Below are 12,184 nucleotides of genomic sequence, written 5' to 3' on the forward strand. Positions count from 1 at the left end.
ACAACCTAGATGATATGAAATCTCTCTCAGCAAAAGAATGACCTTGAGGTGTCATATTTGCACGAGGAAGCTCCTAAAATAAATGTGTGGGAGTTGCTGAATATATTTTATCTACATTTGTCTGTCAGAAACAATAAATCTCAAAAAAAAAAAAATCATTTTAGTTATTTCATCTTGAAGGTGAAGTAACACCCAACCAGCTCCTGAACCTGCTGTGCATACTGCAGTCTGAATGCTTGTGAATGCTGCTGGTTCTGCTCAGAGCATTCATGCTCTCTGATATCAAGTTCATTCAACAGCTATCAATAGCAATTTACCAGGAAGCAACAAAATAAAGCACTTTATCTGAAACACGTGCTTTCAATTCATGTCACTATATATATATTTATATACATATATATACATATTTATATACACATTTATATATATATATATATACACATTTATATTTATATACACATATATATATATCTATGATCAATGTTTCCAAAAGCCAGACTAGTGCTTGGTGCATCTACTGCTTGCCATCTTTGAAGGGCAGCACATCATCATTTCACATACTTGTGGGCTCCTGGAAAACACAGAAATTTCCCTCCCCTTGGTGCAAAAATGGTCCTTTCAATAAGATTTTTCAAAGCATTAAAAAGCAACAACAACAAACAACAAACTATCACATCAGTGCTTTGCTGAGGAAGTTGCTTGGATTGTCCATGGAAAATGATCTGAGGTGGATATTTGAAGGAATAGAGTGTATCCTTATGTGTTTGAGGTGGAAAAGGTGAGGTTAACTCAGCTCTTGTAGCTGATACTGGAGCAAACTGCTTGTTTTGAAGGGCACCCGATTCATAGGAGATTTCACTGATGCCCAGGGGCTTACATTGATCTGACAGGTGAGCAACAATCAACTGAATACCTTTGGGTGTGGGAATCCAGTAAACTCCTCAAGAACAGGTAAAACTTGTTCTTTTCCTGCAGTACATTCTGAACCACAGCCCTTATACAGAGAATGAAGTTTAAACACACTGCTCAGGCTGTTATTTCCTCTTACTTTTGAACTGTGGAAGCAGAGGCTCAGATGTGCAATATTAAAAGGGAGTTCTGTATATAAGTGGCATTATATGCTTTTTTTCTTCAAGTGCTTGCATGCTCTAGGAATAAAAATTCCAATTTTTACATGCAACTCGTGATGGCAACTAGGCTTCTTAAGGCTTCAAACATCCTGAAAGGAAGAATCCAGGCTTAAGTTTTCTCTTATGACAAGGTTTTTGATGGTTCCTAAACCAATTAATTCAGCTTACTCAGTGCCTTGTATCTGGACTCAGTGCCTGGGCTCTCAGGGCAGCTTGCGTCTCAGGTTTGTAAGGACAGGACTAAGTCCTCTATTAGTAATTACTGCTGATTAGTTTATGTATTTTTAAAGAATTTCAACTGAGGCTGGTCAATACAGCAGAGTTGCTGAGACCTGGGGATTTTAGCAGATAACCCTCAATTTTTACATCAACTAAGGAGGAAGCATGGGATTTATCTTATGAACAAACCATCTTCAACTTTATTGCTGCTGTTAGAATATCAGATTGCTGCAGCATTCTGCCTTGGAGGCATAACAAGTAAATTATTTCAGTATGAAGATCTTTCATGCAACTTTGGGCTCTTCCCTCCTGATTTATTATGTCTTCCTTTCTCTTTGTTCAGCATTTACTAAATGACAGATACAATACAAACTTTACCTGTCCATTAACTGCTCTCCACTGGTGTGTACCAGGTCTTTCTCCATTCTCCTTACTTAAGTAGGAACAAGGTTTAAAAATATGCTCTAAATAGGTTTAAAAATATGCTCTCAGTCTCCCTGGGCACTTTAACACATTGCTTGTTTTTATCTAGGTTCCCAGGTGACCTAGGACCTATAACTCAGGCTGTTGGGAAAAAAAAAAAGTCAGCAGAATAAAACCTATTTCTAACTTATCATATTCATTACAAAAGAAGCTCCAAAATTTCAAACAGTAAATTTTTAATCTTCTCCTCTTTACCTCTAATTTTAGTCTCTCTTTAAGAAAAGAAAAAAGAAAAAAAAATGGAGACCCATATACAAAAATGAATCTGTAATTGGAGACTTCAATGATAACTTCTAATATTTACTACTTAAAATGCTCATTAAAACTAACATGGCAATTTTAATGAGAAAAATGAGTTCCACATTATGCAAATATTTGCACTGGTGGAGCAAGATTTGAATTCATCTAGATTATAGCTGGTGCAAACAACTAAAAAACAAGGTCAAGTTTCCTCGTTGTGTCTGAGACCTTTTTCACAGCTGACTGGGTTGCTCACTCATCAGCTGGGCAAGACCCAACATCCTTTATGTTATCTCTTAAGGGGGTGTGACTGCTGCTTTATGTGGGGGCTCACATATAAACTCCTGATCAGGGAGCTGATTAAAGGAATTTCCAGAGCTGGCCTGCTCTGGCTGATGGTCACTATTCCACTTGTAATGTGAGAGCTCTACTGAAAGGAGAGCATAAAAAGATAAAAACTATGATGAAGGAAGCTGTCACCATTATGGAAAATCAAAGCTCAAGCAACATTACAGTAGATTCTGAAAACAGATATAGGGGAGCTCTCTTAGAGTGGTGACTTTAAGACCCACTTCAAGAAAGTCTGTAAGCAACTGGTTTTTCTCTCAAACTTGTGTTTTTCCTTTCAGGTATGGGTTATATGAAATTTTTTGGAGGCAGAACTGATGGCTTGATTAGAACAGCAACAACATGGAAGTACAGAAGCATTCAAAACTTGTGAAAAATCTATCTGCTTTGCTGTGAAACTAAGCTTTGTGCTGGGGAATGAGAAAGGGATGAAGCAAACATCTTGTTCTGGTGTCATTGGCCAATCCCAGTTAATGCTAATGTTATTTGGAACTAATGATGTTCTATTTGCTTCATGTAGCTAGGCAGGGCCAGTTGGAGTTTGAATTCCCAACCAGGGCATGAGTTTGCCTTCAAGGGGAAAATATTTACCAGTGTCCATTTAAAATTACCTCAAAGATTTTTTTTCTATCCCCATAAGCCTAAACTGGTTTCACTTTATGACAAGAAGTTTTAAAATCCTAAAGAAATTGTACTAAAGGGGAGCCACTGGAGCTGTAACCACTGAAACTGTGCACAGAATAGGAAATATTGAGTTGCCAGGCTGCTTTTTTCTTGCCTAGTCTTCCAAAGCGGTAGGAATGGAGCATCTCTGACCTCTCTGGATAGCTGTTTCTAGCATGGCATGTCTGTGCTGGTAAGAAGTTTTTTCCTGATGCCCAACCTGAATCTCCCACACGTCAGCATGGTGCTGTTGCTCTGTTGCCCCTTGCTTCACCATACTAGAATAAGTTTGGTTCTGTGATCTCTGGGGCTTAGATGCAAGTATTTGTAGGTTGCTTTACATCCCTCCAAGCACTTAAAAAGTACAGTCCAATGTGCATGAAAAATTTTTAAACAGTCTAAATGCTATGCTGCTTTATTTCTGGGGAACTATGAGTTATAGCTTCAGTCATGGAAATCCTTTAACAGAATTTGAAAATCCAAGGTGTGGTGATTTAATATTTTTTTTACAACTTGAAGTTTTACCACATAATTTTTTATACCAAACTACAAGCTCAGCTTTCACAGAAAATATCCATCTTCCTCATCACCAAATCATCCTCCTTGCCATCAAAAGTCCTTAGAGTAAAGAGCTGTTTATGGGCACAGATGTCTTATATCAGCAGACTTAAAAAAAATACTCTGAACAGACTTTACAGTACACTCAGTAACCAGACAAATGCAAAGAACTGCACAGCACAGGTGTGAGAAAGCTTATCTGTCTCCTTATCTGCAAATTACAAAGGTCACAGATACACAGGTTTGAAAAAGTCATAGGAGGAAGGAGCAAATGTTGCAGTCTGGGAATAATCTGCTAAATTCAGCCATGGGTGACAGCCAGTGGCAGGTGAGTGACCTGCTGTCAGGAGGAAACACGAGCGTGCAGGGCTGTCAAATACCAGTTTACTCAGAAATGCTGGAGCTGGGCTCTTTCCACCAACCATTGGGTACATTTTCTGAGAAGTATGTTTGGGCAATTAGAGGACTCCAGCAACTGGAAGAACATTACTGAAGATGTTTCCCATCAAAGCTCTTTAGGGAATAATGGATGATAAATAAGCACAAGACCTTAACCATGGCTTTCTTGTCCCTTCAGAGCTTACCTTCTGTGTGAATGAAGTTTCAATGAGCAAGGCTGAATGTCCTGATGTGTCCCTTGTAGCCCTGGGAGCCACCACTCTGTCAACACAGCTACTGTTGAAATGGAGAAGGACCCAAAGAGATCCTGACTTTGTTTTGGAAAGAAAATCTTCAAGCCACAACTGAAACATCCTTTGTTTTGAGACCTTCCTTTCCCTCAACCCCATGGCGAACTTCCTGTGTCTGAGGTTTTGGGTTTTATAGAGGTAAGCAAAGAGTTACTCTGACTTCACTTCCAAATTTACAGGATATGGAGCTGACTTTGATGTGGAAACAGAGATGGGACTGCTGGATTATTTCTGGTCTCAGCTTTGTCACCTTCAGAGGCTGTGTCCTAAGGCAGAGCAAAACCAGTTTGTACTTTATAGCATGCATGCACATTTCAGCATGACTGTTGTACACAGGGCATCCCAAAAAAACAGTAATTGATTTATCTTGGAAGAGAGGCTGGGAAGAATCATATTTTTCTTAGTTTAGGAGGACAGTTATTGTTACAGCCCAGAAAGAATGTTGGCAAGATCTTCACAGAAACTCTCCTCTTCTTTTCCTCTTTCTTACCCTGAAAAAACAATTGTTAAATGGCATGCATGTAAAAATTAAACTGTCCCCTTCCAAAAAGGGGACTCTGCTTAAAGGACAGCAGCATAAGCCAGTGTAAACTATGGGCTATTTCCTGTCCTTTTGGTGATGCTGTCAGCTGTCAGGAGGGTGTCTTCTTGCCCAAACCACAGGGTCACAAGCATTTAACAAGAATTCCATGTTTTACTAGAATTGTGGTAAAATATTTTTCAGGCTTGAGATGTTACACTGGTTTTTAATTTTATTTTTGCTTTTTTGTTTACTGAGAAAAAAAAGAGTTCTAGCCAAGGTCCTACTGCCTGACTGCAGGAGTGGGAACAATGACAGAGCAAAATATGCATCTACCACAGGTGGCTGGTTTGAACATGTGAGAGATCAGGTACCACTGTCCAGGGCTACACCTTCATTACCTTGGTTTTCTTTCCTGTTGGCAATCAGCTCACTGCTGTTTGCTCACTTTAATGGCTTTTCTCTCTCTCTTTTTTTTTATTTTAATGCCTATTTAACAAATCTATATCTGTAACCACTACAGTGGATGTGAAGAACATGGGGTTGCTTTGTAAAACACAGGTTGTATAAAGTGCCATTTTAGAGCCTCTTATTTTATAGTTGAACATATTATAGACTGTATAATTCATTGTGGCCTATTTATTATTCATAATAAGCCTCACAATAAGTTAATTACTACCCTGAGGTAATGGTGAATTTGTCCACCTCTCTGCAAAACAGCAGAAAATAACTGATGTGATCAGGAAACCTGTCCTTGGAGGATGGGTGATTCATGCTGTGTACTCAGGAGGAATTCTTTCAAAGGCCTCTGCTCCAATCTTTCACACCAGAAGACAATCTTCCCTCCACCTCTTTGTGTCATTTCTACTGTGCCAAATCTTCTCTAATAACACTTTTGCAAGAATATTACTGCTATCCAAGGCACCAGTTTTTGACCTCCAGGTTTTAAGCAATTTCAGGTCAAGTAGTAGTACCACTAAAACAAAACAAAACAGAACAAAACACAAAACCCCACTACAATGCTGGTGCAAATACTGATGTGTAGATTCTCCTTTTTATCACCATGTATATATATATATCATCAGACCTGAGTTTCTCATCCCAGCCTCCCTTTATGTTAAAAACTCTTACCTTTTGTCAATATGCTTTTAAAATAACAAATATTATCCTACTATAAAAACAGTATTTCAAGGCTATGTGTATCATATGTTCAGAGCACTTCTTTTTCCCAGCATCAGGAAAGAAAAAAATCCTCAAGAATACCTATTTTAATTTTCAGAAAGGCATAATACCTCCACTGCTCTCACTGCAGCATCCTGTGTGCTACTATGTTGTAACTGCAATGCAATGGTTGCCATGGTTCTCTAGTCTTTAAGAATTGTGCAGGATTTAAACTCATACACAGTTTGTAATGGGGCTAATCCCAATGTCCAGAGTTTTGAGTTAAAACTCAAGGGTGCTCATGTATCCTAAGGCGCAGTGTGCTTTCCAGGCAGAGTTCAACACTGATACTACATTACTGATTTATTTTGTTGTTATTCCAAGCCAAACACCACTATTTTGCCTGGAACCCACTTTCTTATAGCCTTCATGGGCTTCAGAAAGTTTCTGAACTTTCTGAAAGATTTTACCCTCCTTGGCCTATCACTATTATTTTTCTGTGTCTCAGACATGGCTATTTCCCTTTTGGTGAAAACACAGTAAGGATGTATTTTTGAGGGTCAAAAAAATGTCTTTAAATTTCTCTAGAACTGAGGAAGATCTTAATTCTCTTGCTGAAATTGCAGGAGGACCCAGATGTTTAAGTACAGTTGAGGTAGTAGTGGTGTAAAGAAGAGCAGGGTGGGGATTTTGGGGACTCAGCTCCTTTCAAGGTGTGAGTGGTGATAGTTTGACCCATAGTCCTGTGGCTGATTACAAATTAGAGCATGCAAAACACTGATACCATGGGGGTATTTGCAGTATTGGCTCTAAATTGTAGCTGCTAAGGACATGCCTGCTTCCTCTTTTCTGTATCTGTGCATGTTTAGGCTGGTCTGAGAGAGGATTCAAAAAAGATACAAATAAGAGAATAGGAGCTTAGGTTGAATCATTGGAAAATTGTTAGAGAAATGTTAAGTTCCTACAGTCACACTGGGTATAGCACTGGTAGATACAGGTGAAAGAAGGATGCAGGCAAATTCTAATTTATGATCCTACAATGCCTCTAATGCATATTTTAGGATGTTTTTAGCTCTGAACACATGAAATAAGACAAAATTAGTTTATTTCCCCTTCATATGCAAGCCTATTAATATATCCAAAGTAAGCCTGTAGAGAAAGGCAAATCCCTGATCTGGGAGCAGTGTCTGCACTGAAGCCCTTTTTGGTTTTGATGTATTTGAGCAAATCTCTCTGCTGGGTTTCCAGTGGGCTGTGCAACATCTACACGGATATGCCAGGCACAACTCACATGGTTGCCCCAGGATCTGATGGTCCAGGGCTTGGCCTTGGTGTGCTGTGCTGTTAAGCTCAAACATGCATTTCCTCCAGTCTGATTGCTGTTTCCAGATCTTTGTCTCCTATCAGATGATGCCTTAAGGTCATGTTATCTTCCCCATGGGATGGGTCTGGAGCATGAGTCAGGAATGTAAACTGAGGTTTTAACCAGCAGCACTTTAAGTAAAGGAATGGAAGAGCAGCTGCTGGAGTTGGAATAGCTTGGGAAGCACCAGTCCTCAACACTTAGCATGGCTTGTGCATGACTCACTGTGTGACTGCTCATCAGGCCAGTTTGTGAAGCATCCCCCAAGAGGGCTGTCAAGAGACACTGTTGGGCTTTTTGGCCCTCAAAACTAAAGCTAGGAAAATGTTGATGGTCCTGGAACCTAAGGACTAAGCATGGTAACAAACAAAAAACCAAACAAACAGGCAGCCTGACTGCCCTCAGCTTCCATGGGCTGCCTTTGGAGCACAGGCTGCCAGGCTAAAGAACAGCCAGGGGAGAGCTGGGCTTCTTGTGTGTGGCCTTTGATGGTGCCAGCTCATTTCACCTGATGTTCTTTTATGGGCCCAGAAAGGGAGGTTGAACCTCTCTTAATAGATAGCATGTTCTTTCTCAAAAGAAAAACCCCACAAAAAAGACAAGTAACCCAAACCCTGTGACCATGCACAATATAATGCAATTATTTTACATAGTTTAATTCTATTCAGGAAAGGAGGGAGAAGAAAAAGCACTAATGTTTAGGAGCAGTGACAGTAGAAAATAAGGTAGGAGGATGAAATGAGGAAAGGAATGACTAATTCTCTGGTAATGTCTATAATCTATTACACAGTTATCTGTACTATTTAAGAGTTTCTACTAAAACAATTCTGTAAAAGATGGTTGTACTGGGTTGTGGTTAAGACACAAGACAAGAGGACCTGGGGTAAGTTTCTTGTTCAGCCAAAGACTCCTTAGGCACTGCTCAGCATGTTTAAATTCAAGGTTTCCAATCTCCTCTCAGGAAGAGAGCAAGTGGGAAAGTTCTATTTCCCAGGTCCAAGGCTATGGTGAGAATGATTTAATTATTTTTGAGATCTCCAGTGGCCCATGGTGAAGTTTACTGGAAAATACCTATTAAAGAGAGGTGAAACCAGCAGATTCTGGGTGGTTTGATAGGTCAATAAAACTGGACAAAGAAATGATTTGCAGGAGGCCTCTGATGCCAACAGGAGCATTACACAGCTTGCCTTCAGTAACACTGTGCTGTTATAGGAAAGTCTAAGCCTCCATACCTAGATTTAATTTAAAAATGAGTTTCCCTTTTGAAGGAAGGGCTAAGGCTTAAAAATACATTTGCTGCATCCCAGCCAACTAGGTTCACTAACAACAAAAAGACCAAAGACAGATTTTTTGCATTAGAGAGAGCACTTTATTATTTCTCTGCTTTGTTTTCTTTGGAGTCCTGCTGAAATGTTTTTGATTGCATACAAGTAGGAGATCAGTTGTAATAAGGCGTGTCTCATGTTTCTCATGTTGCTGCCAGATCTGAGATAATTCTTAGTGACTCCTGAACACTGCTTTGATTTTAAAGGGGCACTATCATAGATTCATTTCTGTTGAAAAAGACCTTTAAAATCACTGCATCAATGGAAACAACCCAAAAATCTCTGCATTTCCTTTTTAAGGACATCTTACTGAGAGGTACACATATATTTAAAAGTACCCAACACCATTGCTTGTTTTGTTTCTTAAACAGCATGTGAGTTTAGTAAGACTAAGAGCATTTCTAAAAACTCCCTTCTTGATCTTTTAGGCTGCAATTCTTCATTCCTATGCTACTCTGTATTGAGGTTTACTCTTTCTTTATTAATTTTGCCTACCACTTCTTTTAGGCAATAAAATGAGACTTGTCCAGGTTTGCTGGTATTCATTCTTTCATGGCACAAGCAGAGTAACTTGGGATAACAAGTTAGAAGAGAAAGTTGGATTTTAATTGTCTGTTTTCTATCATATTTGAAAAAGTTATAAAAACAATTCCCTCAACATGTGGTGCTGTAAGTTCCCTTTCCCCGTATTGTTTTTGGACCGGCAGTATTTTGAATATGACATCCTACAAAAAATAATAGTATTTTTAAAACCTCCTACTGGAGTGCATTTGATTTGAGTTATTCAAAGCAAATGTGGAGGGCTAAGAGCCCTCTGAAAAGGATCAGTGACAGGAAAGCAGTGTTGTTTGCTTCCCTCCCCGGGGTACATTGTGTCCTGTGTGCACGTGTGGGACTTTCTGGGACTCCTTGGAGAACTGTGGGCATCTGCCAGCAGAATTTAGCTCCCAGATATCCAGGAATATGTTAGGACACGGTGCAGTGGTACAACCCACTGGTTCTAAATTTCTGGTAGGAGCCAGACCTTTAGCCAGGAGTGTTGAATGAAGAGGCCTGGTGACCTTCCCTCTGAGGTCCCTACTCCAAGGATTTTGCATCTCCTTCTGGACAAGAGCAGCTGTTCAGCAGTGAGGGTACAGGATGGGCTCTGTTGGAGCAGCAAGGCTTGTAAATACATATGACAAAACATCCATATTGCCATAAAGGTAGCTCAGCTCCCCTGATTTCAGAAGAGTAATGCCAGATCACATCTGCTGATAACCCAATATTTATGTAAGGATTTCCTGCTGTTTTAATGGACAATCTAACCCCTGGGTGGGTTTTTTTTTCTGTTGTTGTTTTTTTTTTTTTTTGAGAAAAATCTGACTTACTAAATGTAGCAGATGGGGTTTTTTAAAGTGCTTCTTTACCATCTTGAGCATCATATAATGAAAACCTGAGCCTTCAGGTCTTCATGAATTTTTTCCCCTCCTGTCACCTATTCCACATGTGCAGGCATAGTCCCAAAGTTATCACATTGCATGTAATTGCTGTAGGGAAGATGATCATTTTGAGTAAGAGAATATGAAGCAGGATCAGATAAATTCCTTAATCAGCACAGAGCCCAGCCTCTTGTGTGTCTGTTACTTCAAAAATAAAGGCAAGACTCCACTCCCTTTATTGTATATAGATTTTCAACAGAATTGTTTTGAAATTGCTATTTTCTTAAAATAATCACTGAAACACCCACAAAAAAATTCTCCACCAACTAGCACAGAATGATGAGCTTAAGTTCAGCCTGAAGTGTCTGAAACACAGTGCCTTAAAGCTAGTGGTTCTAGTTAAGGTCCTTTCTGGACACAGTTGTAAAATGCAACAGCCACGTGAGGGAGGATGAGAGGAGCAAGGGATGGTAAGATCTATGTAAAATCAGTTTTGCTGCTGTTGCTGATGAAATCTCAAAGGAAAGAGGCTTAAGAACCAGTGAGCCCATGAAAACAAGCAATACAAAAATAGTAATTTTAACTTCATTGGTGCTTTTATAATTCATGTAGTGAAACAGCTTCTTCTGCATACTCATAGAGTCTGGAGATTCTTATTCAGCTGTGTGAAGAAACAAGAGAGTGAAAAACAACTAAATTCTGAGCAGTGCACTTGATGCTTACCCACTGTAAAAAACTTCTGGTATAAAACAGTCTGAAAAGAATTTGCTGCCAACCAGCACTTCAAACTCCTCTGTATGGAACAAAGGCAGTCACGTGGAGCTCTGACTAGTGGTAAACCTGGATGAAACTTCACCTCAGACATCCTGGAGAATCCATCTTTGGTTACTCTTGTATTGACATTTGTATTGATGTTGATATACTTGTACTGATGTTGTCAGTGACAACGAGGTGATTAGGATTAAAAACTCAAAAAAGCTACTCTCTGGCCACTCAAGTCTTTCTAGAAAATCAGCCCCTTTTTTCTTGAGATACTTTGTGGTTCATGATGGTGACACCAACCCTGTGAAGATGGTTACATTGGCTGCCGTATGGACTCTGTCTTCCCTGGTGTTATGCTCTGATTCAATCTTTCAGTGAGTTGTAGGCTTTTGTGGTCCGGCTGTTGATGAAATCTGCCTTCTTGAAGTCAGCCTTTGGAATGGAAGAAACAGAACGGTTCGTTATTTTCAGTGTTGATTCTGCAAGGCAAGGCTGGGTCCAGCTGCCTAAGAGCTGAATAAGGAGCCATGGTAGGGGTCTAGGCAGAGTCCTGAGCAGCCACAGAGACAGAACAGGCAGTGCTCGTTTAGTCCAGGATAGATGAGAGGATAATTGGAATTGCTGAACTCCCTCCACTGACTGTACCAGGAGCCTATTTTTCCAGCTCAGCTCTACAGACTCCTAACTTTTAGGTGACTAATAGCTGAGATTAACCTAGCTGAGATTAACCTAGCTGAGATTAACCCTGTCAGAACAAAGAACACAGGGCAATGCCAAAATGACTCATGATTTTATCAATTTTATTTGATCAAGTGGTTTCCGTGGCTTATTAGACTAAAGTTTCAAAAATGTCTGGGCATTAGGTGGTTCTGAAGTTTTCAGTGCCATACCTGGTCTCTAGGGGACCTGATTTGCATAGGAAGAGCAAATAATCAGCATTTTTGAAAATCAGGTCTGACAAATGTATGCTATAGACTTTCCTAAACTACCAGTAAATTCATGCCATCAGGGATATTGCTGTATGGTGAATTCAGTTGTAAAAAAATCAGAGACAACTAGTTAAGAATTTATATGGCACAATAGCCTTATTCTGGAACACAGATTTCTGGTTTGTGGGGCAGTACCTGCTAAGTGTGATGCAACACTGGTAAAGTTTATGCTAAGAAAGTTTTTTGGCGCAAATTTAAAAAAAAAATCTACAAAGAGAAATAGCTGAACAGTAAATGCTAACAGCTTGCTTGAGAACTTGGAACAGTTTTAGGTTATAGGGGATTTGAAGTGACAAATTCTGAACAGAATTTG

General features: G+C 39.6%; 1 protein-coding gene across 2 annotated transcripts in view; it reads right to left on the reverse strand.

Annotated features, from left to right (window-relative positions):
* Positions 1-10,333: 10,333 nt before the first annotated feature.
* PKP2 (plakophilin 2) overlaps positions 10,334-12,184 on the reverse strand; it is a 36,879-nt gene continuing 35,028 nt past the window's right edge. For both annotated transcript variants that reach the window (XM_053978854.1, XM_053978855.1), the window contains exon 13: positions 10,334-11,314. In XM_053978854.1, the coding sequence (XP_053834829.1) occupies positions 11,246-11,314 (69 nt within the window). In that variant the 3' untranslated portion in view covers positions 10,334-11,245. The remainder of the gene's footprint in view (positions 11,315-12,184) is intronic.

The sequence above is a fragment of the Vidua macroura genome, chromosome 5 (genome assembly GCF_024509145.1).
Source record: "Vidua macroura isolate BioBank_ID:100142 chromosome 5, ASM2450914v1, whole genome shotgun sequence".
Taxonomy (NCBI): Eukaryota; Metazoa; Chordata; class Aves; order Passeriformes; family Viduidae; genus Vidua; species Vidua macroura.